This window comes from Diaporthe amygdali (genome assembly GCF_026229845.1).
Source record: "Diaporthe amygdali strain CAA958 chromosome Unknown NODE_13_length_1014660_cov_65_381101, whole genome shotgun sequence".
Lineage (NCBI taxonomy): Eukaryota > Fungi > Ascomycota > Sordariomycetes > Diaporthales > Diaporthaceae > Diaporthe > Diaporthe amygdali.
This window is the reverse complement of record NW_026517033.1, coordinates 882141-906535: the sequence shown is the minus strand read 5'-3', so window position 1 is coordinate 906535 and position 24395 is coordinate 882141. Positions and strand designations below refer to the sequence as shown.

General features: G+C 53.1%; 11 protein-coding genes across 11 annotated transcripts; 6 read left to right on the top strand and 5 right to left on the bottom strand.

Annotated features, from left to right (window-relative positions):
• Positions 1 to 602: 602 nt before the first annotated feature.
• On the top strand, positions 603 to 2532 carry J7T55_003921 (MFS multidrug transporter; the record flags this gene model as incomplete). Its single annotated transcript, XM_053143277.1, has 5 exons — positions 603 to 866; positions 961 to 1350; positions 1409 to 1833; positions 1901 to 2030; positions 2083 to 2532. The coding sequence occupies 5 exons, from the start codon at positions 603 to 605 to the stop codon at positions 2530 to 2532; spliced, it is 1659 nt and encodes a 552-aa protein (XP_052994163.1).
• A 1815-nt stretch (positions 2533 to 4347) lies between these two features.
• On the bottom strand, positions 4348 to 5904 carry J7T55_003920 (uncharacterized protein; the record flags this gene model as incomplete). Its single annotated transcript, XM_053143276.1, has 2 exons — positions 4348 to 5157; positions 5227 to 5904. The coding sequence occupies 2 exons, from the start codon at positions 5902 to 5904 to the stop codon at positions 4348 to 4350; spliced, it is 1488 nt and encodes a 495-aa protein (XP_052994162.1).
• A 923-nt stretch (positions 5905 to 6827) lies between these two features.
• Positions 6828 to 7205, bottom strand: J7T55_003919 (ethanolamine utilization protein; the record flags this gene model as incomplete). The annotated part of the gene is made up of 1 exon (XM_053143275.1): positions 6828 to 7205. One exon carries the CDS (start codon positions 7203 to 7205, stop codon positions 6828 to 6830), a length of 378 nt encoding a protein of 125 aa, XP_052994161.1.
• Positions 7206 to 7703: 498 nt separating this feature from the next.
• J7T55_003918 (uncharacterized protein) lies at positions 7704 to 8448 on the top strand (the record flags this gene model as incomplete). The annotated part of the gene is made up of 4 exons (XM_053143274.1): positions 7704 to 7796; positions 7864 to 7981; positions 8052 to 8217; positions 8298 to 8448. 4 exons carry the CDS (start codon positions 7704 to 7706, stop codon positions 8446 to 8448), a joined length of 528 nt encoding a protein of 175 aa, XP_052994160.1.
• Positions 8449 to 9498: 1050 nt separating this feature from the next.
• Positions 9499 to 10641, bottom strand: J7T55_003917 (zinc-binding oxidoreductase; the record flags this gene model as incomplete). Its single annotated transcript, XM_053143273.1, has 1 exon — positions 9499 to 10641. The coding sequence occupies one exon, from the start codon at positions 10639 to 10641 to the stop codon at positions 9499 to 9501; it is 1143 nt and encodes a 380-aa protein (XP_052994159.1).
• Positions 10642 to 12967: 2326 nt separating this feature from the next.
• Positions 12968 to 14237, top strand: J7T55_003916 (pre-60s factor; the record flags this gene model as incomplete). The annotated part of the gene is made up of 3 exons (XM_053143272.1): positions 12968 to 13065; positions 13145 to 14082; positions 14161 to 14237. 3 exons carry the CDS (start codon positions 12968 to 12970, stop codon positions 14235 to 14237), a joined length of 1113 nt encoding a protein of 370 aa, XP_052994158.1.
• Positions 14238 to 14879: 642 nt separating this feature from the next.
• Positions 14880 to 15701, bottom strand: J7T55_003915 (uncharacterized protein; the record flags this gene model as incomplete). Its single annotated transcript, XM_053143270.1, has 1 exon — positions 14880 to 15701. One exon carries the CDS (start codon positions 15699 to 15701, stop codon positions 14880 to 14882), a length of 822 nt encoding a protein of 273 aa, XP_052994157.1.
• Positions 15702 to 16734: 1033 nt separating this feature from the next.
• Positions 16735 to 17519, top strand: J7T55_003914 (uncharacterized protein; the record flags this gene model as incomplete). The annotated part of the gene is made up of 2 exons (XM_053143269.1): positions 16735 to 17008; positions 17110 to 17519. 2 exons carry the CDS (start codon positions 16735 to 16737, stop codon positions 17517 to 17519), a joined length of 684 nt encoding a protein of 227 aa, XP_052994156.1.
• Positions 17520 to 18627: 1108 nt separating this feature from the next.
• On the top strand, positions 18628 to 20877 carry J7T55_003913 (copper amine oxidase 1; the record flags this gene model as incomplete). The annotated part of the gene is made up of 2 exons (XM_053143268.1): positions 18628 to 18951; positions 19018 to 20877. 2 exons carry the CDS (start codon positions 18628 to 18630, stop codon positions 20875 to 20877), a joined length of 2184 nt encoding a protein of 727 aa, XP_052994155.1.
• Positions 20878 to 21553: 676 nt separating this feature from the next.
• J7T55_003912 (cytochrome p450) lies at positions 21554 to 22230 on the bottom strand (the record flags this gene model as incomplete). The annotated part of the gene is made up of 3 exons (XM_053143267.1): positions 21554 to 21716; positions 21790 to 22010; positions 22084 to 22230. The coding sequence occupies 3 exons, from the start codon at positions 22228 to 22230 to the stop codon at positions 21554 to 21556; spliced, it is 531 nt and encodes a 176-aa protein (XP_052994154.1).
• Positions 22231 to 23679: 1449 nt separating this feature from the next.
• Positions 23680 to 24315, top strand: J7T55_003911 (uncharacterized protein; the record flags this gene model as incomplete). The annotated part of the gene is made up of 2 exons (XM_053143266.1): positions 23680 to 23875; positions 24212 to 24315. The coding sequence occupies 2 exons, from the start codon at positions 23680 to 23682 to the stop codon at positions 24313 to 24315; spliced, it is 300 nt and encodes a 99-aa protein (XP_052994153.1).
• Between the last annotated feature and the right edge of the window lie 80 nt (positions 24316 to 24395).

Here is a 24395-nt window from a genome sequence, read left to right as displayed (position 1 = left end):
TTGGGGTCTGAAAGATGGGGCACGATAACACAGCCAATCTTCTCGGCGTCTCTTGATCCACGCTCGAGTACCTCTATCAGGTCAGTGGACATACCACCGCCTCGGGTTCGGCGGGCTATATGCAACCCCCAAAGAACAATCGGAAGACACGCCCAGGTATAACTGCCGATGGTGTGAGTGGTCGACCGGGGGGAATAACCGTCACTGGTCGACAACAACAGGCCCCTGCGGCCTTTGCAAGGCATGGTATCTTGATCTGCTCAAGTGCTGTACAAGTGTGTCTTGGCCAGAATGCAGCCACCCTCGGCGGATCATGGCCACTCATCGCCAGCTGTTCGTATACCGAAATAATGTCCATTCACGGAGGCTAGTAGATGTGAGCTGCGGCGGACTCTCTCCGCCCCTGTGGCTATTCCTACAGGCCATGAGCACGTGCTTGTCACTGACACACAATGGCTCAATACGTCTTCTGCCAGACCGCTGTAGCGGGTTCAGGAATTGGATAAAACCTTTTATGGCCCAACGATGCTTCTTCGTCAGGCTTTAACAAAGCAATCTCGGGCAGTTCGTGTGATTGGTGCACTGGTAGATCACAAACCAAAATGCCACTCAGAAAACACCGATACGAGAGGCCTGATCCAGCGGAAGATGGCATCCATCGGCTTAGTCGCTTGCAGACTTTCTCCTTCGAGACTCGTACCAATAGCACACCTATCATCAAACTCGACAGTGTACTACGGTTCAACCATGGCAACAATACCACAGAGTCATTAGACTCGCTCTTGGAGCGGCCTTCTGAAGAAGAAGAAGAAGAAGAAGAAGCCGGAGAAGGCAATAATAGAAGCTTAAAGCAAGATCCCAATTTGGTAGGTGGTCACATCGCTGACCGTTTTCGATTTACCCATACCCTTCAACAGCGAAACTTTGCGATAAGCCGCTAACGACAGCAAACCTCATCAGGTAACCTGGGATAGCCCATACGATATCGAGAATCCTCTTAATTGGTCCGCTGGTAGGAAATGGACAGCGACCATTCTCGTCTCCTGCTTCACCTTCATCTCGCCATTCTCGTCCACCATGGTCACGCCTGCCCTCGAAGACATCGGTGATCAATATGACATACCTGAAGGTTTTGCCAGGGCCTTGGTGCTTTCAATCTTCCTCCTTGGCTTTGCACAGGGACCGTTCGTTCTTGCTCCATTGTCGGAATTGTTCGGCCGTGTCAAGGTTCTACAATGGGCCAACCTGATTTACTTGATCTTCAATACCGTCTGCCCTTTTGCCAAGACAAAAGAACAACTGTACCTCTTCCGGTTCCTCAGCGGCATAGGAGGAAGTGCACCTCAAGCTGTAAGCTTTGTTTACTAGAGATCAAGACGACCCGTGCTGATTTCATTCACCCTCGCAGCTGTGCAATGGCGTGCTGGCTGACTGCTGGCGCAAAGAAGAACGAGGCAAAGGCCAAGCCATCTACGGAATGCTCACCTTCATCAGTCCCACAGTGGCACCAATCATGGGCGCCTACGTGGTCGACAAGATTTACTGGGGTTGGATCTTTTGGATCACATCAATATTCGATCTTCTAGTTCAAACAGCAGCATACTTCTTTCTCCGCGAGACATATGCCCCGAAGATTCTAGGTGATAAGGCAAAGAAGATGCGCAAGGTCACAGGAAATCCTGACCTAAGGACGGAGTATGACAATCCCGATCGAAGCTACGCCAGTATTGTCAGAAGACGCCTTGTCCTACCCTTCATCATGTTGTTTGCCCACCCCGCCATCCAGTTTCCAAGTCTGTACCGGGCCTTTCTCTATGGCATCATGTATTTGGTGTAAGTAGCATTTGATTCGAATACAAATCTCCGAAGATGTTGGCTGTTGGTATTAACAAAAATGCAGTCTTTCCACTTATGAACAAGTATGGGACGGCATCTACGACATGGACAAGGGCCAGGCAAGTTTGAACTATTTGTCTCTAGGCGCAGGCTTCATCGTCGGACTTCAAATAAGCCATCCTGTGATGGACAAAGTAAGTGAATTCACCCCAGAACTGAGACACAGCTCTCTCTAACACAATACAGTTATATGCTTACTACCAACGTCGATACAATACAACGGATGGGCTACCAGAATGGCGCATCCCACCAATGATCATAGGCGGCATCCTCCCGCCCGCGGGTCTTTTCCTCTACGGGTGGTCCGCTCAGAACCAACTTCACTGGATGGTTCCAAATACGGGCTGCTTCCTCCTCGCCGTAGGTCTGATCATCGCCTTCCAATCCGCACAGGCATATGTCACCGATGCATACGACCATCGCTATGCCGCCTCGGCGGCTGCCGTGGGAGCTTTCATGCGCACGATGGCTGGATTTGGCTTCCCTTTGTTTGCACCACGAATGTATGATGTTATGGGTCTGGGCTGGGGGAATACGTTTTTAGGACTCATGACAGTATTCATCGGCATTGGGTCCCCAGTTGTATTGTGGTTCTACGGGGAGCGGCTGCGAAAATGGAGCACAAAGGGTCTGTAATGAAGAACCGTATAAATATATCACGAACTTGTAGATGTAAGAAAAGTCTTAGATGATTTAGAATTCTGAAAGCGGATAGAATAGTCAAGGGCAATACTTGTGCTAGGAGAAATTCAGTGGCGACGATACTGCAGGTGTCTCTCGAAGTGTAGCATCATCACAGCTACAGCCCTGGCTTTTCAGTCGGTCTCATTCTCTCCGCACCATGACATTTTGTTGACATTCAAAATTATCATACTTTAATCACTGATTCGACATCTTATTGTCTTTGCCCTTTACCAACCACACGCCTTTGAACAGCCTTCCACGCAGCTCTGTGGTCAATCCGGCCGTCTCATCTGTGGTTCAAACGGCCACGACGTCCTGCCCGACGCTCACAACTGGGGGTCAATCCGCAGCATCCCAGCGAGCCTTGGCCGCATATGCTGTAACGCAAAATGCCCAATCGGCAAAGTCCGCGGTCAGGCTTCACCTAAAAGATCGCTTGTCCCGGTGCGTAGGATTCACGGTCGGGCATGCGCCCTGCTGCGCCAGCGCACAGTGGAGTCGGTTTGCCAACTCTTCTCTTCCGATTTACTTCAGATCCCAGCAGAATATTCTTTTTGGCTGTCATTGTAGCCATGCCGGTTTGTTGAGAAACGTGTAAATGGAATTGTGGCTCAGCAAATCTCAAGAATTGCCCATGTCTATACGTGCAGACACTCCTCAAATTATGATAAGCTCTTCTCGATTCGTGACAATCTATTCTAGAGGTCAATAAATGGACAAGCATACTCGAATGGCTGTGTTCTCCGGCTTTCTATCCCGACACCGCCACTGCGATTCAAGCTGTGCTCTATCAAAGGCTGCCACGTCGCAACGCACTTGCCCTCGAAACTCGACTGGCAATAATATCGGACTGGTGGTAGATATGCCTTGAGAAATTATTTATAGAGCGCCCCATGCCACGCGATTGTTTCCCGTTTGGTCGGGTGAACCGAGCCGGGCCTCACACTGTTGATGCTCTGGCCAAGGAGCGGGGCCAACGCTCGCACCCGAATTCTACGACGACAAAGGACAAGATGCTATCACTTTGCAAAATCTCCTGGCATGTGAGGCTCAGTCTATCTGGCCTAGTGGCTTCCCTGCCTTTACAGACTCCAACGCATGAGCGAAGAAGAGGTCTGAGTAGCCAAGCAGGGTGGCGGAGAGAGCAGAGCAACAATCATGAAAACGTACATGCCCTCAGGCTCAGCGGCAGTTTCGGCCCTTACATTGGGGCGCTCGCAACCTTGGTTTGAGAATTTTCAATTTGCTACCAATTGAAGCCTATCTAGGAGGGCTCGGGTCAGGTCAGCTGCGGTGTAGGGGAGGGCTCTCATATCTTGGGTGCCGAAAGGAGGCAATGCCCTCTGATGGTTGGTTGAGGTTGGGAAAGTCGATCGACCAGTGCTACAAAATACTTCAATGGGCTCATTTTATAAGCAAACGGATGTAAAGGGCTGGCATTGAATTGATGAATTCTACATTTCCTTTGAACCGTATTATTCCTCTGTATTGTCGTGTATTTAACAAAGTTTTCTGACCAAATCTTTCACTATAGGCCTCTGTCTGGCCGTACAAACATCTGGCGATAGCATCTAGCACACTGTGCATCAGCGAGGCCCGGCCTCGCTCTCGTTATTCCAGCCGTACTTTTGTACGATGTAAGCCCTGGCAGTAGATTGCCATCGCTTGGTATCGCGCGCATCCTCTAACATTTCCGTCCAGAGTCGGTGCGTAGTAGACGCCAGACCGTAGGAGACCAACAACCCAAAGCTGAAGATGCGCCTGCCTCTATCGTGAACTGACGTAGGGATCTTCTGGAGGGCCGTAGTCGAGCTTGCGCTTCTGGATCCACTGCATCAAGTGGCGAGACCCCTTTCCGCGGCTGCTGCCGCGGCTCTTCACGAAATCCAGGCCCTTCTTGAGCTCCTCCATGCCAATATCTCTAGTGTGGACCATCGCGCCGTGTCTAATCGGGTAAAAGTTCCCAGGCACCCTTTCGCTGTCCTGGAACACGGGATCCTTGGGCAGGAGATTGAGCAGGTGCTCGGAACCGCTCCAGAGGTTCTCGAGGTGCAGCATGGCCAGCTTGGGCATGCACCGGAAATGCTTCAGTATCGGCTCCCAGGTTCCCCCGGTGATATGTACCTCCCTCAGATCGACGTGCGTTAAAGTCGGGTGGTTGCGCAAGAAGAGCAGAAGAGAATTTGGCGCGGCCCAGATACCTCGGAGGGTGAGACGCTGGAGCTTGGGGAAGCGCAAGCTTTTGGAAATGTGGTTGAAGATATTGTTATATGCCCAGGGAGCACCTTCCATGGTATTGTACATAAAGAGGTCCAGGGTTTCGAGGTTTGGGGTATGCCTGAGGAAGGCAGCGACCCCTGGGAAGTTTTCGGCTGCCCTGACTGCGGTGTCGTTTGCGGGCATTCGGATCGCAGGGAGATGTCTCATAGAACCATCATTGTCAAAGATGATATCTGATGTCACTGAAACTAAGGTTACTGTTGAAAAGGCGAGATTTAGGTTCTTAATGTTGGTGCCTGTGCGTGCTAGAAAGTCGGAATTTGCGAGGTCTTTATCCAGATCGAGGAATAGCGGTGACTACATGCTTCATTCAGTGATCTCATCCTAGAAAATAAACCAGGCGGAAGAAATAGAGACCGCACTTACTTGTACTTTGCCAAAGCAGTCGTTGAAAATAGAAAAAGTCGCGACCTCCACTTGGCTTTTGCTCATCGCAGATGTCACGATTTTGAGTAGCCTGTGACAGTCCGCCCAGAGACAGTTCCAATTCACCCCTCGGCCGGCATTTGTTGGATCAGGACTGTCGAGACGCGGGCGAACCACCCGTGTCGTCAATTTCAGTACGTCCAGTGAGCCGAGGTTCTCGAGACTACGGGACAGGCCTGCCACGATGTCGTCACTAAACTGTCCTTTCTGCTCATGACGGCTACTCATGATGCCATAGAGCTGCCCTATCCTATCCAGCAGTTCTTTATTCCGCTCGGTCGCAGTCATTTTCCTTGCTGTCCGCACGGGATCACGTAGGCGCCGGATCCTCGCGAGCAGGCTACTCGGATCGTGGAAGACGGCGACCACAATGAGACTCTTGACGGCGGGCCTGAAAGCAGAATGCGCGGTTACCTCACGCAGGCGCCGCAAGCTGGTTGGTGTGAGGTCTGTCTCCTGCTCGCTATAATATGCGAGGAAAGCTGGGCTTAGGCATTTCCGCGCATGTAGTAGCGATGCCAGGCGGAGGGTCCTGATTGAGAGGAGGTCCAGGTGGGACAGGATTTGATTGTAGAGCTCATTTGGCAGTGCCTTCAACCGGTCGCATGCATCTGCCATAACTCCAGCAGTATTTTTTTTTTTTTAAAAAAAAAGATAGGAAACAGGAAATAGCCACGAGCTGTGGGTCTGGTATCAAAAGGGCCTCCCAGATTGGGATCAATTGATGTCGTGCCTGAGGATGCGGGCAGTGTGGGGTCGCTCGATATGGACGCCTCCTGGGAGAGGCGGTTGGTCCTTGGATTGCGGTCTTATATGGGAACTTCAAGCGACCACGAAAGCCAGCAACCCAGGATAGTATTCGTTCGTTGGAGTAGGTCAAAGCGATGGGTGAATGAGAGCGCGTCGGATGGAATGACGGCGTTTAGACTCAGGAACTTGGGATGAGGCGATGTTCCCTGCTGGGTTGCCGGGCACGTGTGCATGGAGACATGTGTACGTTAGTGGTGGCCTAGAAGCTGACCGTCGTTTGTCTATTCCGCCCCGTCCTCGCACCAAGCAAAAGCCACCATTCAACGTTGTGCACCAGCACAAAAAGCCCATTATCTGGTTGTCATTTGTCTTCACAGACCGGAATCCCCTCGGAGTTTGATCCAGGGAGAGTGGATGGGAAAGTCACTGCTTGCTTCGAATACGTGTTAAGAAACCTACTTGCTTACAACTGTGATACTAACAGCTGAGGGGAGTGGGGGACTGCCGCGACTTCACCTCAACCTTGAAAACGCCGGTCATCATTTCTCACTTACGCGCGCCAGGATTCGCAGCTCACAAGAAGACCGAAATCGAACTTTTATTGCTCCGAATGCTAGATTTGAGGCACAACACAGGCTACTGGCAAATTTGTCCGCACATTGCACATAGTGAAAGCTGTCGCACACCATGAAGCAAGCCAAGCTGAACAAGTACAGTATGTCAAGGACAAGCCCCAATGTCTGGCTAGTCCACACCCACTTCAGACCATCACTGCAGCAATCCGTCCCCACTCAAGCCTGGTCCTTGTTCCGCTGCCCAACATACAGGGCCAGTCCATAGTCCTCGGTGGTGAAGGTGATCTTGCTCCCGCTGGGGAAGAAGAAGTGGTCGCCCGGCACGGCCTTGGTCTTCTGGCCCGTCTCGTCACTGATGGTGAACTCGCCCTCGAGGATGATCTTCATCTCATCATACATGTACAGGTACTCAAGCTCCTTGCCCTTTTCAAGGCGGAAGATACCCGATGACATCGGCTTCTCCGGGTTCACCTTCTCCGAGCTGAAGATATCCTGCAGGTAGACGTTGGGCTCGGCCAGGAGCTTGGGCTTGAACTCCTTGGGGGCATTCTTGTACACGGAGAAGGCGAGTGGCTTGCTTTCCTCGGTGGCCATTGCGCCAGTGTAAGTTCAAGACGTACTGGTGTTGAGGTCCTTGGTTGTGTTCGGTTATCTAGTTCACTGAATTGGGCATCAGTCACCAATATGTCAGTGTTCCAGATATTCTGGTCGTCACTTACACTGGTATACAGCAACACGAGAGCTTGAGTGTGGGTAACGGCGGTGGCTGAATGGCTCTATTAACAGCTGATGTTCAAGCAGCGTGGATCTATTTAAACTCCAGAGACCTCCTCATCTGAGAAGGCCGGATTTCATCATCTCGAGCCAACATCGCCGTTCTCGCCAAAGGCAGTTACGGCATCTGAGGGATAGATGTTCCTCCCGCATGGCAAGTCCCCAATTCTCTTGCCAGTCTTATCTCGCGGCGCTCCGGCCTCCAATCTGGAGCCCCGGAGAAGGTGTGGGGAAAGCTTGGAGGATAGAGCTGGTCCGAGAACGGCGATAGTGACAAGCTCTCGGCGATGCCACGGTATTCAGACTTAGGGAGCTGCCATGGATGAATGGGTTGGTCAGGGACCCCGTGACCAGCTCATGCTGTGCGATGTTGTTGCCGGCAGCTCGCCCAAGTTGTTGATAGTCCCCCAAGTAGGGCTGACTCGCAGCTCCACTGCACTACGTGAGGAGAACACTAGACGATAATCTTTCTGGTCAGCTAGCTGCGCAGGCGAGGATAAGCCAGAACGAGTCCAGAGGAGAGACGTGTCTTCTCTTCCGTTCTCGAAATATCAGATACTGTGAGATGTGGTTGAGGTCTGGTGTGTTTCGGCGTGGTAAGTAATGGGGCAGTGTGCACTGAGCCCAAAGTTGGGGTGCAAGCTGGCCCATGCTCCCCCTCCACAGCTGCCCCACCTGGAGCTTCCCTGTCCCTTTTGGAGCTTAATCGATTCGACATCGACCGCAGTCCTTTCCAACAATTCAACAATACTACGACCGACCATTTCGCGACGGCACGGGTCAATTATGCGAGCAGTCGAAGCCCCAGTCCTCTGAAAGGCCAGTTCTTTGGGTCTGCTCGAATCGAGTTCAAACCTTGTCGTGTCGTCCTCGAATCCATGAAACCGATCGCACGCGTCCTCGAACATGCAGGGCTGCAACGACCGATGCCTTCGACGAGGCTCCTTCAACCCGCCTTTCCAATCTAGAGTCTCTGAAGCCTGCGAGGACGACTCGATGGAACATGATGAAAAGCGCGAGCATCCAGAAATTTGGTCCTCGGGTTATCCAAGAGGCAGACTAGACGCTCCCATGGGTCTACAGCGTGATTTTCGATGAGATCGCGTGGATCGTGTTCACGTTATCTGCAAAATATGGCACAGCCTGGGCGGGAAACGAGAGAAACATTACGGAGAAACGCTCCAATTTTTGCAGTGGCACATGCTGGCGTTCTCTGGGAGACTCAAGTAGTGCTTGGGAAATAAGGGGGGGGGGGGGCTGCGTTGGCTTCTTCCAGTCATGCTGGCGTTGTTCTGTCCCAGCGGGCAACAAAGGATTTTCGGGTTTCCTCAACTGATGATCAATCCCGTCACATCAGGTCCCACTCGCCATTGTTGAAAGCATGCTCCACCTAGGCTCTCCTAGTTGGAGAGCATAGATCGTGATGCGCTACATTCCTCTGTTATCTTTTCTTCGCCGCTGGTGTCACTCAGAAACCTTGACTGGGTCGGGGCATAGATCAAGGTGAATCAGGTATCATATTTCCCAGCTACCTTGCCCTATGAAGACGGCCACTTGCCTCCCAAAGTCACCTCACTTCCCCCAACCGGAACCCCCATGATGCCCCCCTCGCACGCTGGCACCATCACTCTGTCCAGTCTGGCCACTGTAGCCGCCTTGAGTGCCTGAGCCGTCAGTGCCTGAGCCTTGACTATCTGGGCCTTGACTGCCCGAGCCTTGACTGCCCGAGCCTTGACTGCCCGAATTTTGAGCGTCTGAGTCTTGAGGCATTGCTAATGCTTTCACGAAATCGATGAATCAGCTGGGTTCTTGTCTTGTTGACTCTGAAATTGCGATGTCGATAGTGATGCTAGTTTCTTTTCCGTGGCGTCCGATGCTGTGTTGTCGATGGCAATGCTGGTTTCTTTCCTGTTGCTTCTAGTGCTTGGACGCTGATAGCAATGCTGGATTTCAATTATGTTGCGTTTTGAGTCGCATGTCTTCTGGCATTCTTCTGAAACCTGTGCCCTTTTTATATTGATGCGTCTCAAGCTGTGTGTCAAACATCTATATATGACTTGGATTACAAACTGAGTTTTGTGTTGGTGTGACAGACAGTACAGGAGAGTCCCTATCAAACAGTCACCACAATCTTCTTCGCCGACACACCCTTCTTGCCCACCTCGAACGCCTCCTGGACCTTGTCCAGCCCATGCCCGACAATTTGTGGCTCCGGCGCCGGCACAAACCTGCCCTGTGCGAGAGCACTAGGCAAAAAGTCACCGTACACTGCCTCTGCAACACCATCGTTGTACAGGTCAGATCCCCAGACAAACTCGACCTTGACTCCCTTCAAACTTTTCTTCACCAGGGTTGTGGCCCACGCCCAGCTTACCTGGGCCAACCACGACATCAGATTCAATGCTCCTGGCTGCGGTGGACCCGGCCCAATCAGGGACATTTGCGCGACATACTTCTTGTCGGTGCCCTTACAGCAGGCTGAGACGATATCTATGCATGGTATGATCGACCAGGCTCCGATGGCAACGGCCCCGGCACATCCTGTCCCAATTTTCTGGGTGGCCTTGATGATGTCCCCAACGCAACCCGCACTGCGGTAGTCGAATACCTCGTGCGCTCCAAGTGAGCGGACATAGTCGAAGTTGTGCTTGCCGGCGGTAGCAATGACGGTGTACCCAGCCGCAACGCCGAGCTGTACACAATTCATCCCGACGGCGGTGCTCGCCCCCCAAACGACAAGGACTTTGCCAGCCTTCTTCCCTTCCTTTGGAGAGTAATTTTGAATGGAAGGCAAGCTCAGCCCCATATACTTCTCACAGTGGATCCCGCTGGCGGCAGTACTCAGGCAGACCGGCAGCACACAGGCGCGCTCGAACGTTACTGCATCCGGTATCCGCGCAACCAAGCGGGCCTGGAGGACGACGTATTCCTGGAAGGCGCCCTCACTGGCCCCGGCGCTCTTGTTGTCTGCCCCGAACGCGTGGCCCAGTACGCGGTCCCCGATCTGGAAGGCGCTCACGGAGGAACCGACCTCGACGACCTCGCCTGCAACATCCTCGCCCAGCACGAAAGGGTACTTGACCCAAGGGAATATCATGTCGCCCAGGTCCTGTTTTGCCCAGTCGCAGAGGTTCACCGCGATGGCGCGGGAACGGATTACAATCTCGTTTGGACCGGGCTGGGTGTATGGCGCGGACGAGACGGTCAGGCGGGCTTTGGGCTTCTGGAGCCAGGCTGCTTTGTTTGATGGTGGCATTTTGGTGAGAGTTATATGCACGTTCCTGTTATTAGAAGTGATATGAGAGTGTTGGTGTCAATATTTGGCAATTACAGACAGGCAGATGCAAATGAAAGTGCTACACATGGAGACCTGCGGACGCCTGAACTGGATGTGGCGAGCGGTTTTAAATACTCGTACCTAAGTGCTTCATGATTTCAGCGATGGAGCAGATACCTATGATCACTTCATTATAAGCCGCATAACACACAAATCGGAAGTATCGATTGACCCACAACTCCGATCGTGAGGACCAAAATGGGTGGGGGGTAAGCCATGCCGTCGTGTAGAATACGAACGAGGGTTAGCGTCGATTTCGGTCCCGCTTTGCCTGGTCAGTCGCTGGGTCCTAGCCTCACCCTTGGCAACGATGGTGGGATTCAAGCGTTTTTCAGGCTCGTTCTTGGGCGGTAGGGTGTATTAGGCTTTGTATCCCGTTCTCAGCTTCGGTGGTGGTTTCGAATCGAATTTCGTTGAACTAGCATCTTGAGTCTTCACAGTCTGATGATTCTGATGATTCATCGTCGGTCTTGTTGAACTACAAGACAGGACCTGCATGCGTTAATACGGCTACGCCGTACACCGCAAGTAAGTACATTAATAAGTACTCATGTCGAAACAGAATTTTGCTACACCGTCGCGCGCTTTGTGGGCTATATACCTGAGTATCTAACCTAACACAGGATTCAGGCGGCTGGTAGTATTTTTGGACCTGGTGCCTGGAGACAGGTTCGTGCCGTTGGGGCAAGTTTGATCGAGGTGTACCAAGTTCAGTGAAGCGCATGTTAGCTTGACCCCTTCCTCACTTTAGCACAGTTATATTGTGAATTACAATGATTCCGGATCTAGGGGTCGCTAAACAGGAGGGTTGATGATAGAGGTATTGTTCTCGATCTTTCCAATCATCTTCAACATCGCGCAGAGCCGGCGAGTCTATTTCCTTATTCTAGCAACCATGCTGTCTATATTGGTGTTCGTTTTCGTCGCTTGCTAGGATACATTTCCTTCTAGATCAAATCTACGCGGAGCTACCTAGTTAGCGAATATCGTTCTTTTTTTTCTTGTTCCTTTGTCGCAACGCTTCGCTGGATAAGCATTAGTCGAATCTGGATGGTGAGTGGCCTGGGCCGATTGACCGGACGAGAAATAAATCTCAGAGCAGTCGTTGCAGACCAGGAGCCCTCAATCAGAGGGTATTTGGCCGGATCCAGTAGAACCCGACACATATGTATGAAAGATTACCGGACAAGACGGCTTGGCCTAGGCAAGCAAGCGTCGAAAGACGATCAAGGCCTGAGAAGGCAGCGGATCAGATTTTTTCAGGATCCGTTAAAATACCCTCAGGTTGGTAGATTGCCAATGAAATGGCTCGTTGATCTGACAAATTCTTCCGCAAGTGTTGGTCGCAGAAAGTCTGCTAATATATGATGATAGCAGAAGTGGCATTTGATATTCGCCACACAAAACCTGATGAGAACGCCACCTAGAGGTGAAAGACACCCAGAAATTGGCTGGAAACTCAATAATGGAATCATGAAGAGCGCCAGTGAGTGTTTAAGTAAAGGCAGATAGAAAAAATGACGAGGGTCTCCCCAATTTGATGATGGCTCAACCACAAATTCAAAAGTAAGGGGTCAAGGTTGGGAACGTCAAGACCCTTAAATCTGTACAGTTTCGAGGCATCGAGAAGCATTTCCACACTGGTAGACAGATCATAGCCTGGAACATCGGCTATACAACGGTGCAGACATCCAATAGTACACATACCAGGTTCCTTTGTTGTCGTCTTGTTTGAATTTCCACCTCCCTGTTCAAGCTCGGCGAAGCGGCGAAGGATCCCGCGGGATCGCCTTGCATCGGCATGAGTCATTCTGAGCGAGAGTATGGCCTGGTACGTACTGCACTAGCAGGATCACGCACTATTTAGCCGACTAATTGATACTGCTGTACCACCATTCGAAGGCCTAGACCCTGAAATTCTCAGGACAACCTGGGTACTAATCACAACCCAAGCAGCTTCACATACGATCCAATCCATGCCTGATTCACCAATTGAATTACATGGGACTAAGTGACGCAACCGTTACAGGATTTTCTATTGATGTATGTCGAAGATGGTGAGTCTGGAAACAAAATTGGGTGGATATAAAGGGTGGACATGTCGCTACGCGCAATGGCAGAAGAGGAGCCCAGCAACTTGGTTAAGATCAGCCAGCCAGCTTCCAGCAGTCCTTGACTGTGTGCCTTAAGAATGCTTCACACCCAAGCTACGTCGACCTCGCCCAGCACAGCTCACACAAATAAAATGACGGCAAGTACGGACCTGATGGGTGCTTCCGTAGTAGAGGCACCATCCACAGGAAAGGGCAAGGCCACTGCATCACAGAAGTCGCTTCCAAATAGGTAACTCACTCTAACATTCGCGTTGGTATATCCGAGAAGAGTGCTTGAGCCCGTACTTACATGGCATCAGAACCAATAGCCCAGAGGTTCCCACCGAAGAAGACAAAGACGACGTGGAAGCTTCAGATATCGACGAGACCACGCTCCAGGAGTCAAAAAGTGAGCCCGAAGGACCGACCTTCACCTCAACAAAATGCCTGTTCTGCAACACCGCCTCTCCAGACTTCGAGTCCAATCTGTCCCACATGAGCAAGAAGCACTCCTTCTTCATCCCCTCAGCCATAGACAACAACTCCCTCACGCTCGCGGTCGACCTGGAGACCCTGGTGCAGTACATGCACCTCGTGATATCGACCTACCACGAGTGTCTCTTCTGCCACACGCAGAGACAGAGCGCGCACGCCGTGCAGCAGCACATGATGGGCAAGGGCCACTGTCGAGTCGATCTGGAGGACGATGAGAGCGAGTTCCGGGACTTTTACGAGGACCTCGGGGACGGAAGCGATGGCAGCTCCACCGAGGACGGGCTTGGCTCCGAGGACGAGGTGGAAGCAGCACCGGCATCGAGCAGGGGGACGAGTGGTGCGCCCCTGAGGCTGAGGGATAAAAGCCTCCTCCTTTCCTCGGGCAAGCTCCTCTCCCATCGCTCAGCGCAGCTTCCGAAATACCACCGCCCTCTCTCCGAGACGCCAAAGCCCACCCGCCGTGGCGCGGACCAGGCCCTTCTGGGATCGGATCCACTGTCCAATTTCACACAATCGGCTGCACCCAACGAAGACGGCATCGACCCATCGGTGTCCCCAGCGGAGCCCTCTGCGGACACAAGCCGGGCCCTGACCCGTCTGGAGCGCCGCGCAGAGACCAACAGCCGCTCGACGCTCTCGGTCGCGCTGGCAAAGATGTCGCTCAACGACCGCACCGCCCTGGCGCACCTGCCGCCAGCAGAGCAGCGGGCCTTCGTGGTGCGACAGTTCAAGCAGCAGGATAAGGCGCGGCAGCAGTCGCGCAGTTATTGGAGTAAGGTTGAGCTACGCGGCAACAAGACCGCGAAGAAATGATTTGTGTAAGCATGCGCTGATGACGATTCAATAACAGGCAGAATGGAACGCAAGAATAACAGCGTGCTGATGAAGCACTTCGTTTCGGATGTGCCGGGCCCGAAGTTGGGCTGAGGTTTGGTCGTCCGCTGGTTGGTGATCTGTTGCGGTCGGTGGGTGGAGGGCCGAACGAGTTGGTCGAATTATGGGGGTTGGAAAGGCTGGGCCTTTTTCATCTTTCTGGCGGCGGTCCCGGTGAAGCTGGGAGCAATACAAGAATATCATCCCCGGCTACGAATGATCCGTGTATTCCACATGGCGCCAGCCGTGAGCGTACTTGTACGGGGAGGAGTACATTACAGTACAATATGCGGCGTGCCGAGATTGGGGGGTTTCCAGTGGCAGCTTGGGTCCAGGCGTTGCAAAGCTTCCATCTTGAGCAAGGTACGAGGCGTAGACTGTGAAGTCGGGAATTCATACGAAAGATCTCGTTTTGGCGGGCATTCTGTCTTCAGTCAACAAGGATTTTAAAAGGAAATAGAGAAACTGGAAGACATACTCAAGCCAGATTTCAATTGGGAGTACCCCTCATAATACGCCTCAACTCAGCCTATCGACTCACATGTATTTTTCCTGCTCGAAATAGCTCTCACAATTGTCCCCCACGCCGAATACATGGCACTGACAAGCCTCAAGACTCGGACAGCTATAGCCGAAATATCAGCGAACCATACCACCGACATCCATTGCAACTATTCGTCAAAAAGAAGAGACTTACTAGACCGGCTCCATCCCAAAGAAGACATGCCACAAGTGCTCCATCAGCCTCCCCGAGTTCATACTCGGTAACGGCACCTCAATCAACCACTCCCTCAGCTTGACCCACCATTCCTGATCCCTGCGCAGCACCCTCGCCCTGCTGACGGCAAACTGCGCACAGCACGGCGCGGCCAGGTGCGCGGGGACGGCCGCCTCCTCGGGGAACCGGCCCGGCTCGAGGAACGCGTCGAGCACCGTGACGAGGTGCTCCTTGCGCGACAGCTGGGGAAAGTCAGCCCAGTCGGCGGGCTCGCCGCCCTCGAGCTTGACGACGTTCTCGCAGCCGGGCAGGCAGCGGGCCGAGGCGTAGCCCGCCTTGAGGATGTACTCTGGCCTGAGGCGTGAGACCTCTTCCACACTGGACAGCTTCTGATGCCAGGCGGTAGCGTGGGCGTGGTGGAAGAATATGACGTCCGGCAGGGCGTCGTAGTTGTCGATGATGTAGGTCAGGTAGACCATGGCCTCGTTGCCGCGGTTGGAGGGGACGCTGAGTCTTGGGGAAAGGGGCGCGTCGACGCGGTAGTGGTTCAGGGTCCAGTTCAGGGAGGAGGGGATCTGTGAAAGCCATGCCGTGTCTTCCTTTGTGGTGGAAGCGACGACCAGGGCCTTGGATATAGTGCTGGGCTGAAGGCTGCTCGATGTGGTTGTCAGTGGTGAAGGAGATTGTGTTTGGCGGCCAAAGAGCAGCTTGACAATGAAGGTGAGTAGAATTGCGAAAGCGAAAGGATATAACAGCAACGACAGGGCGGCGCGAAGCTGCCGTCTCCGGTAGAGGCCCATCTTTGCAAGCTTGGATATGCGTACACGCGCTCACAAATGCACGAATTCTGGCAAAGTCAATCACTCAACCACCTCTTCAACCAGATAATACGAGGTTGAGATTCTATGGGATTTAAGGAAAATGCCAAGCTGAAACAATTATGACAAGCGTCTAGAAGCTGTAGAGGTTCAGCTTTGACAGCCTAGGTTGAGACGAATTCTGTGTCAGATGCGCTCATCAGGGACGTCTGCTCCACTGTAGCCTGTGACAGAGGCATCACTGGATGCAACACAGACATGATCTTGTGCGATGAGGCTATTCAGACAGACAGCACGTTGAGTGGAGATCAGACAAGGGAGTAGGCAACTCCAGTGCCTTTTGTTGTGTTGAAGAGGTGTTTGATATGACAAGCTGATGGACTCGATCCATGGCTAGGGGCTGGCAGGTGAGGATCAATAATGGAGACGTGAGATTATGGCCACGGTGCAGATCTTGCTGACCACCCTCGGTGGCCATCCAACAGTAATTGACTGACTGTAATTGGATTTCTTAATTGGTGTTGAGAGACGGATCTCGCCGTTGAGATGAGATGCAGACATGTACCAACACTGTGCAGCGTTGATGATTGTGGGTGCTTCGGGGCCGGGACAGCCCGAACAGCGACGTCGACCGTCCCGAGTTACCCCGCGAACCGGCACATTTACAGGGGGCTGGGGGAGCTCCCAGGGCCGAAATCTTAGGGGCACATCGGAAAAGCTGCAAAGAAGGCAGGGCTGGTCGCTCATCATCCGAGGTCTAACACCCAAGTTAAGCATGGGTGCAGGCTGAGGAGCTCTGCCGTGCTCTCCACCCGCCCTGACCATGAGGCATTGGGGGGAGGCGCATGTTTGTACTGTGTCGACGCAACCATCACGCGACAAACCACCTGCCAGCTCCAATTCCAAAACTCCAACCCAGCTAATTTTTGCAGCACCACGCCAGCCTGTCATTGTCTCTTCTCTCCCTGCCTGTGTCTCCCCTTCTTGTTATCCCATGAGAAAACAGCCAGACACAATGGGTATCATCAAAAAGACGTTATACACGACCGTCCTCACAGGCACCGCCTTCGTGGGCTACGTCGCCGGCTCCACCTCCATCATCCGCCCGCTGCCCCGCGAAGACCCCATTTGGAATTCCAATACCTACCGCCGCTACAACGTGCAAGGCAACCCCTCCACCCAAGATGTCTGCATCAAACGCATACCATTATCCAAGATCCGACCAGAGCTGCTGGAGAAGGAAGGCGACCTAGCGCTCGAGTTCTGCCGCGGCGTCTGGGCCGGCTGGGGTAGGCTTCCTTACACCTTTCTATGCTTCTCTTCTATTCTTCTTGCGCTGGGTCTATGATTAATGATGGGCCCAAATACTAACAACTCGGAAATCAATCAGGCTACCACTCCCAGCGCCGCATCCTCGCCAACAAGTACCAAGCCCAGACCTCCGACCAGCTCTGGTCCCCGCGCGACCTGGCCACATCCAACTACGAGCCCGGCACACGAATAACAGACCACTTCGAGGTCGTCGAGAAGACACCCTCGGCCATTACCGTGCGCTGCGGCGACAGCCCCTCTCGAAACCCCGGCCCACGCGAGAGCGACGGCCTGTTCGTCATGTACGCCGAGGTCGACAAGGAGCGGGGCGAGGTCGAGCTGGGCCTCAAGAGCTGCTTCTTCGACTCCAAGAACAAGCACGACGGCATCCTGGGGCCCATGCCCAAGTACATGGAGAAGGCTCACCAGTGGTACTCGAGATTGTGGATGGTCAGCGCCAGCCGCTGGGTGACCAAGGGCATCTTCTGATCAACAGGTGGTGGGAAGATGGGGCAGGTCGCGAGTTTAGTCGAATTCAGCATTGGGAACCCAGCCCAGCCAGTTTATGAAAGCACTGCTTCAAGGTCAGGTACATATCAGCTTTCTGGAGGATCGGACAGGTTTCTTGCATGGGAGAACGACCACTCTCGGGAGAGGTGTGGAGGATGGCTCGAGGCTGCCGGCTACATTAATAGTGGAGCGACGCGTTCATTTCAATGCGGCGAGGAGCGACGCTGCGGTCCAAAAATTTGTACATTACATTCATGGTCGACGCAGCCAATGATCAATTTTTTCCAGTCGGCCGATTCGAGCATTCCAGCAACTCAGCGAGTCAGCAAAGCATGCCAGGCGATACGCAGAATCGGGGGCTTCTGCGTTTTCTACCATAAGCACAGCATATATATTCTTCCCGAGAGATGGGTATCATCGGCTACTCGGGACCGTCGGCAGCCGAGTGGGCATCGGAGGTCAGCCATGGACTCTCCGTCCGGGAGTAAGCCTCCACAGCGGCATCATCTGCCGGGTCCGGAGGGAGTTGGGAAACGATCATCCCTGAGAAGGCGGCCGCACGACAGGAGCACAATTGGGAAGACCCAATGACCATTCTAAATCATCCTGAGTTTGGGCTTTGGCTTGCATTAGACCCGTTGCGGCATGTCCACCCGGTTTTAGTTTCCCACCCGAATCACTTCGATATCGGGACCGGCCTCGAGGCGAGGAGGGAGGGGTGCGTGGGGCAGATCTCCGATAAGCGTTTGCCCAGAATGACCCTCGTCGCCCGTGGGTTTCTCCCTTTAACATCCAAATTTGGAAACAGAGTTCCCCCCCTCGACGGGTCATCAGCAGAACGATAGTAGGCAACGTGTTTGGCATTTTAGACTATAAACTTGCCGGTTTATCACCACGGGCGTCTTCTATCTCGTCTCGCTTTCCTCACTGAAGGGAATTTGTTTCTCCCCAAAACCGGCCCGGTAGACGAGTATAAAACCAGTTCAAGCCAAATTATAGATTCACTATCCGCTTGGGCTTGACTCGACCCTCACATATCTTGCCCCATTGTTTGGTTGGTTCTTAGCACTGTCCTCAAACCAGCAACATGACTGCCAACGACACTACAACATCCACAGCATCGGAGCCGGCAGCCCTCAGCCAGACCAAAACCACTACCAGTGCCAACGGCGTCGAGAAGAAGTCGGCACCATCACACCCTCTGGGCCCCCTGACTGCAAATGAGATCACTCAGTCATCAGATCTGATCAGGGCACAATGGCCCGAGGGCACCAAGTTCCAGTTCAAGGTTGTCACCCTCTTGGAGCCACCAAAGACTGAGTTGGCTCCATACTTGGAGGCGGAGAGGGCTGGCCGGCCAGTCAAATCCATTGATAGAAGGAGCCAGGTGGTGTACTACCTTCGCAACACTGTATGCATTCCGTGATCACCAAAATTCTCCCACTAAACCCACGAGCAAGAACTCATACGCTCATAGGATAAACTGCACGAAGCTGTCGTCAACCTCAGCACCGCCAAAGTCGAGAGCAATGTCCGGCTCGGCCCTTTCATTCACGCTCCCGGTGATGGGGAGGAGATCATCGCCATCGAGAAAGCCATGCTAGCCGATCCCGGCGTGCAAGCCGAGCTGGAGAAGCTGAAGCTGCCAGAGGGCAGTGTTGTCGTCTCCGATCCCTGGATCTACGGGTCCGATGGCGTCCACGAGGGCCTCTTCTCCGACCACAAGCGGGTCAAGCAGTGCTTCCTGTACATGCGCGACCCACAAAACTCACGGGAGGAAGACAGCTGCCACTACGCATTCCCACTTCCCATTTCGCCTGTTGTCGACACTGTTGACTATAAGGTCACTCGGATCGACATCGTGCCCACCGGCAAAGACACCACCGTGAAGCCGCTCGAGGCGTGGAAGGGTCCCGTGCCACCAAACGAATATATTCCTGAGGCGCAGCCTAATGGGCTCCGAAAGGACCTGAAGCCACTGCGGGTGGTTCAACCCGAGGGAGCAAGTTTTACCGTCGAGGAGTTCAGTGCAGACGGCTTGGGCAAGGTGATCAAATGGCAGAAGTGGGAATTCAAAGTCGGCTTTAACCAGCGCGAGGGCATGGTCCTGTACGATGTGCACTACGACGGCAAGCCTCTGTTCTATCGTCTATCCCTCTCCGACATGGCCATCCCCTACGCTGATCCGCGTCACCCCTTCCACAAGAAGCAGGCTTTCGACCTAGGTGATGTCGGAGCTGGCATCATGGCCAACAATCTCAGCCTGGGTTGCGACTGCCTGGGCTCCATTTACTACATCTCAAGCGTACTGGCGGACACCGAGGGCAAGCCCCAGGACTACCCCAACGTCGTCTGTATCCACGAGCAAGATTCCGGCCTCCTGTGGAAGCACACCAACTACCGCACCAACCGTGCCGTCGCCGTGCGCAACCGCGAGCTAGTGCTGCAGACCATCCTGACGGTCAGCAACTACGAATACATTCTCGCCTGGAACTTCAGCCTGGCCGGAGACATCACCTACGAAGTCCGTGCAACCGGCATCCTGTCGACGCAGCCCGTGGACCTGGACCTCACCAAGGAGCCGCACCCCTACGGCACAGTCGTGCACCCGGGCGTGCTAGCCGCCTACCACCAGCACTTCTTCTCACTCCGCGTGGACCCAATGATCGCAGGCGCAGAGAACCAGCAGGTAGTCTACGAGGAGGCGCACGCGCTCCCCCGCGACGCAAAGGAGAACCCGCACGGCGTGGGCTACACCGTCAAGCGCACGCCCATCACGACATCAGGCGGGTACGACCTGGACACCGCCAACAACCGCACCTTCAAGATCGTCAACACGGGCGTCAAGAACCCGGTCAACGGCAGCAGCGTCGCCTACAAGCTGCACGTGCCGCCGATGCAGCCCATCCTCGCCGACGCCGAGAGCTACCACGCCCGGCGCGCCGAGTTCGCCGACCACAGCATCTACGTCACGCGGTACGCGGAGAACGAGCTCTTCGCGGGCGGCTACTACACGAACCAGTCGCGCGGCGGCACCGGCGTGCGGGCGTGGGCGGGCCGTCAGGATGACCTCGCCCCTGCTGCTGCCGGTAGCCCCGGCCCGGTCGTCTGGGTCCAGTTTGGCATCAACCATATTCCTCGGGTTGAGGACTTCCCTGTCATGCCGATGGAGATGCTCAAGGTTACCATGCGGCCTGTCAACTTCTTTGATCGGAACCCGGCGCTGGATGTGCCGCCCAGTCGGCAGGAGTTCAACTGCAGCGTGGGGCTCAACGGGGTTGTGGATGGCGTTGCTGAGTTGAAGATTGGGGAGGGTGGTAAGGCGTGCTGTCAGTAGAGGCACTGCCGTTGGGATTTGATCTTGTTTTTGCAGGTATATCGCGCTGCTTCTGCTGTCGGAGTATCTGGTGTTTTGATATTATGTTGGTCAGTAGTCGCGATATATCATGATAGCTGTTCGAGTATCGCTGCGCCAAATATCGTGTGACGACACGGCCACGCAAGAGTATACCGGATTCCAGAGGGCATTCACACATTCCAACCTTTTCCATGGCATGTAGCCTCAGCCGTAGTGTGACGACTACGGCGCCATCATACCATCTAAATTTTCTTTCCGGCTTGGGCTTTTATGAGTATGCTATCAGGGCTACGTCTTACTTCGCATCATTAGTAGCATTTTCTCGGATGAAGTTTGCTCTGGCCTATTCCACACTTCAGTGGGCCCGTGGTAAAGCCAACAAAAATCAATTTCTACCCTGGTATCATCCCATTCATCATTCTACCCGTTTCATCTTGTCGAGCATCTATTCGCTTAGCGGTCCAATGTCCTCCTGTATAACGATGAAAACAAAAAAAAATAACATCCATGAAACGACCAATGCTGCACATGCAGTACCCACTGAGCCAGCAACAAATCCTATAGTCCCGGGTCTCCTTTTAGCCCTTTCTTCCCAGCTACGCCATGACATTTGAACTTTCCATCCTAGTGGATTTTATCGAGCAATTTTCTTTCATTACTTCCTCATATCTTCTCTGCTGACCGAGGTGGAGTACCGATCGTGGTGCACCTGGTGTCGCAGCTCGTGGGTGTCATCGCCGTGGCGGCCGACTCTCTGCGCCGCGCGCATCTCACGGAAGGCAAAGAAGGCGATTCCGAACGCATAAGCTGATAGCATACTATGAAGACAAGGTTAGTTCTACGGTCTGTTTCGGATCTCGACGGTCGGGGAGGAGGGAGGGTCAGCCTTACCTCAAGCAGATGGACATGCCCACGACGACCCAGCTCAGGGTGCACCCTACACCGACGCAGACCGAAATATTCGCCTGGATGAGGAGGAACACGACTGCCGCCCAGAAGACGACCTCCAAGCCATTGATGATGCTGTAGGCCTTCAGGCTCCTCCACCTGCGCAGTCGCTGCACGTGTTCCGTCAGGAGTTGGTAAAGGATGAAGTTAATGGATTTCGCCGACTGAGAACAACAGATATATCAATTAGCCTCGATCAATGATTATATCAAAGAAAGTTTGCAGTTCCCGACTTACAAATCCCAGCGCTATCGTGTTGGCCCTGGTCCTGGTGTTCACACCGGGCAGAAAGAGTCGGGCAGTGGAGATGGAGCACACTCCAATGATCAGGACTAACTCCACGAGGTGTACCGGGAGCTTGAATCGGTAGTCGAAGAGACCCATTTTCGGTATGTGTTTCCGGTCTTGTGTATTGAATGGTTTCGATCAAGGAAGGCGGCAGTGGGTCAAAGATGCTGCAGCAGCGTGGGCTTCGAGGTGGATATTGAGACCCGGGATTACAGAACAGTATAGCTGGCTAAGAAGGAAACAATAGACAAGATAGGAGAGATGCTGATGAGGATATTCAGAATCATTGCATTAAGTCGTGGAGTTGTCATTCATCTTATAGACCATGTTTCTACATTCTGCTAAACTGATCTTCATCGCTCTCGTACCTGTGATGCGAAGGCACTACAATAATGGAAAGTTCGGAACGAAGCGAGAGAGCCATAGCCTCGACTGAATCCATTAAGCCCGATAAGCCACAGCCCTGCGTGTCGGTAGGGTAGCTGCTCTCAATTTGCGCGGTGAAGAACTGTGGTGCTGCAAGCTTCTAGACCACACACGGAACGTTGAAGTACGAATACGGGAGCGACCTGACAGCCCGGCCCACGGCTGACGTCTGGGACCCGAGAACGCGGTTCCCAGGGTGGCTCATAACAATTGACCGCCAGTAAAAACTGCAAGACCCTACCGATCTTGGCTTGGCAGATCGAGCTAATACTATTTTTGCTTGGAGGACAAAGCATAAAAGCCCAAGCGTCGTTGTTCCAGGCCGATAGACTCCAGCGATATCTTAACACCGATCGCTGTCTGACAGTGACGAGCAGCTAAAACCGTCATTCCAAAATAGTGCACGCGTCCCCGGGAAAGACCCCTATTATTGTTGAGGGCCCACGAGAGTTCCCTTCTTGGTGGAACATCACATACTCAGTGATCTATTAATATCTAAGCGACCACATCACCCACACTCAGGAAGATTTACAATAAACCGTGCTTTAGCTCCGGATTGTAGCTAGCCCCCGATTGCGAATTTCTAACTCTCTCGTTTTCGCAATCAACCGTCCTCATAGTTGTAAATCCCAACCTTAAACTTTCACTATCTTTGCAATGGGCTCGACAGTGATCTGCGCAAGGACTGCGCCTAACCAAATGAATTTCGGGTCATCATCATGTCCTCATGCCCGGTTTCAAGGAGAACTCAGCAAAGCGGCGCGCTTCACGTCCTACCTCGATATCCTCGTCCGGATCAACGCGTACGCACGCTCATGTTGGAGGTGATACCCAAAGCTGATCATGATTCTGCAGATGGTCATTTCAATAGCAAGCGGTCATGCTTGACTTCCTATCTGATGCTTGAGGCTTCATGTCTAGCGATGCATGGCTAATGAGTCTCAGCGTCGCCCGTCCCTCGATGGCTAGACGACCGTCCGTTTCCGGCATAGTCAGTTACTCTACAGAATCCGAGCTACAAATGACGGCCTTTCGCCCGACTTCTTAAGTTGTTCATCGAACGTCCTGAGTCGAATTTCCCCCTCACTCAGCGTTGATTTCTGCCTAGGCTATTCCATCATGGGCACTCAGCTGCACAGACCTCCTAACCAAGAACGCCTGGGCGCAATGACGAAGTCGACGGCAGTGTCACGAAATCTTGAGTACATCCCAACGGTGGACGCCCTCAGATGTGAAGACCTGGATGCCTGCAACATTGCAGATCTGGAAATGAGCAGCCATTTCATCCTGGCGGCGATCAACTCTTCCGTATATTGTCAGACATGCGCAAGACTTTGGAACGACGAATCTCTTGTGCAGACGCTCGACCAAGCTTGAAATAATGAAGTGGTGGGTGGTGGGTGGCGGTTGACATTCAATGGTGACTCTTGATCCAGATGATGGCTCACCTGATACTGAAGCTCTGCTCGGATGGCTCTCAAATCTTCGATTCGTTTGTTCTGCATAGTGGTTGAGCCAATCTTTCCGTTTCAGGATCGTGGTGCCTATTTTCCCTGCTTGGCTTGATCTGGCTATTTCGATATATCGGTTGCATGCGAACTTCAACTGCGCCGTCTGAATTTGTTGACTACCATCTGATGATTTTTCACAGCCATCACGATTCTCGGTGTACCCGAATTTGTCATGCGAATCCCACAGCCTCGTCCCTACACCATCTTGAATTCCTACGAGGATCGCGTCGAGCACAGCGACTAGTCAAAAAGACCGTCTGACTACTAGGAAAAATGGACCACAATCTGCAAAATAATGGTTGGTAGGGCTAGAAATTTTGGCGA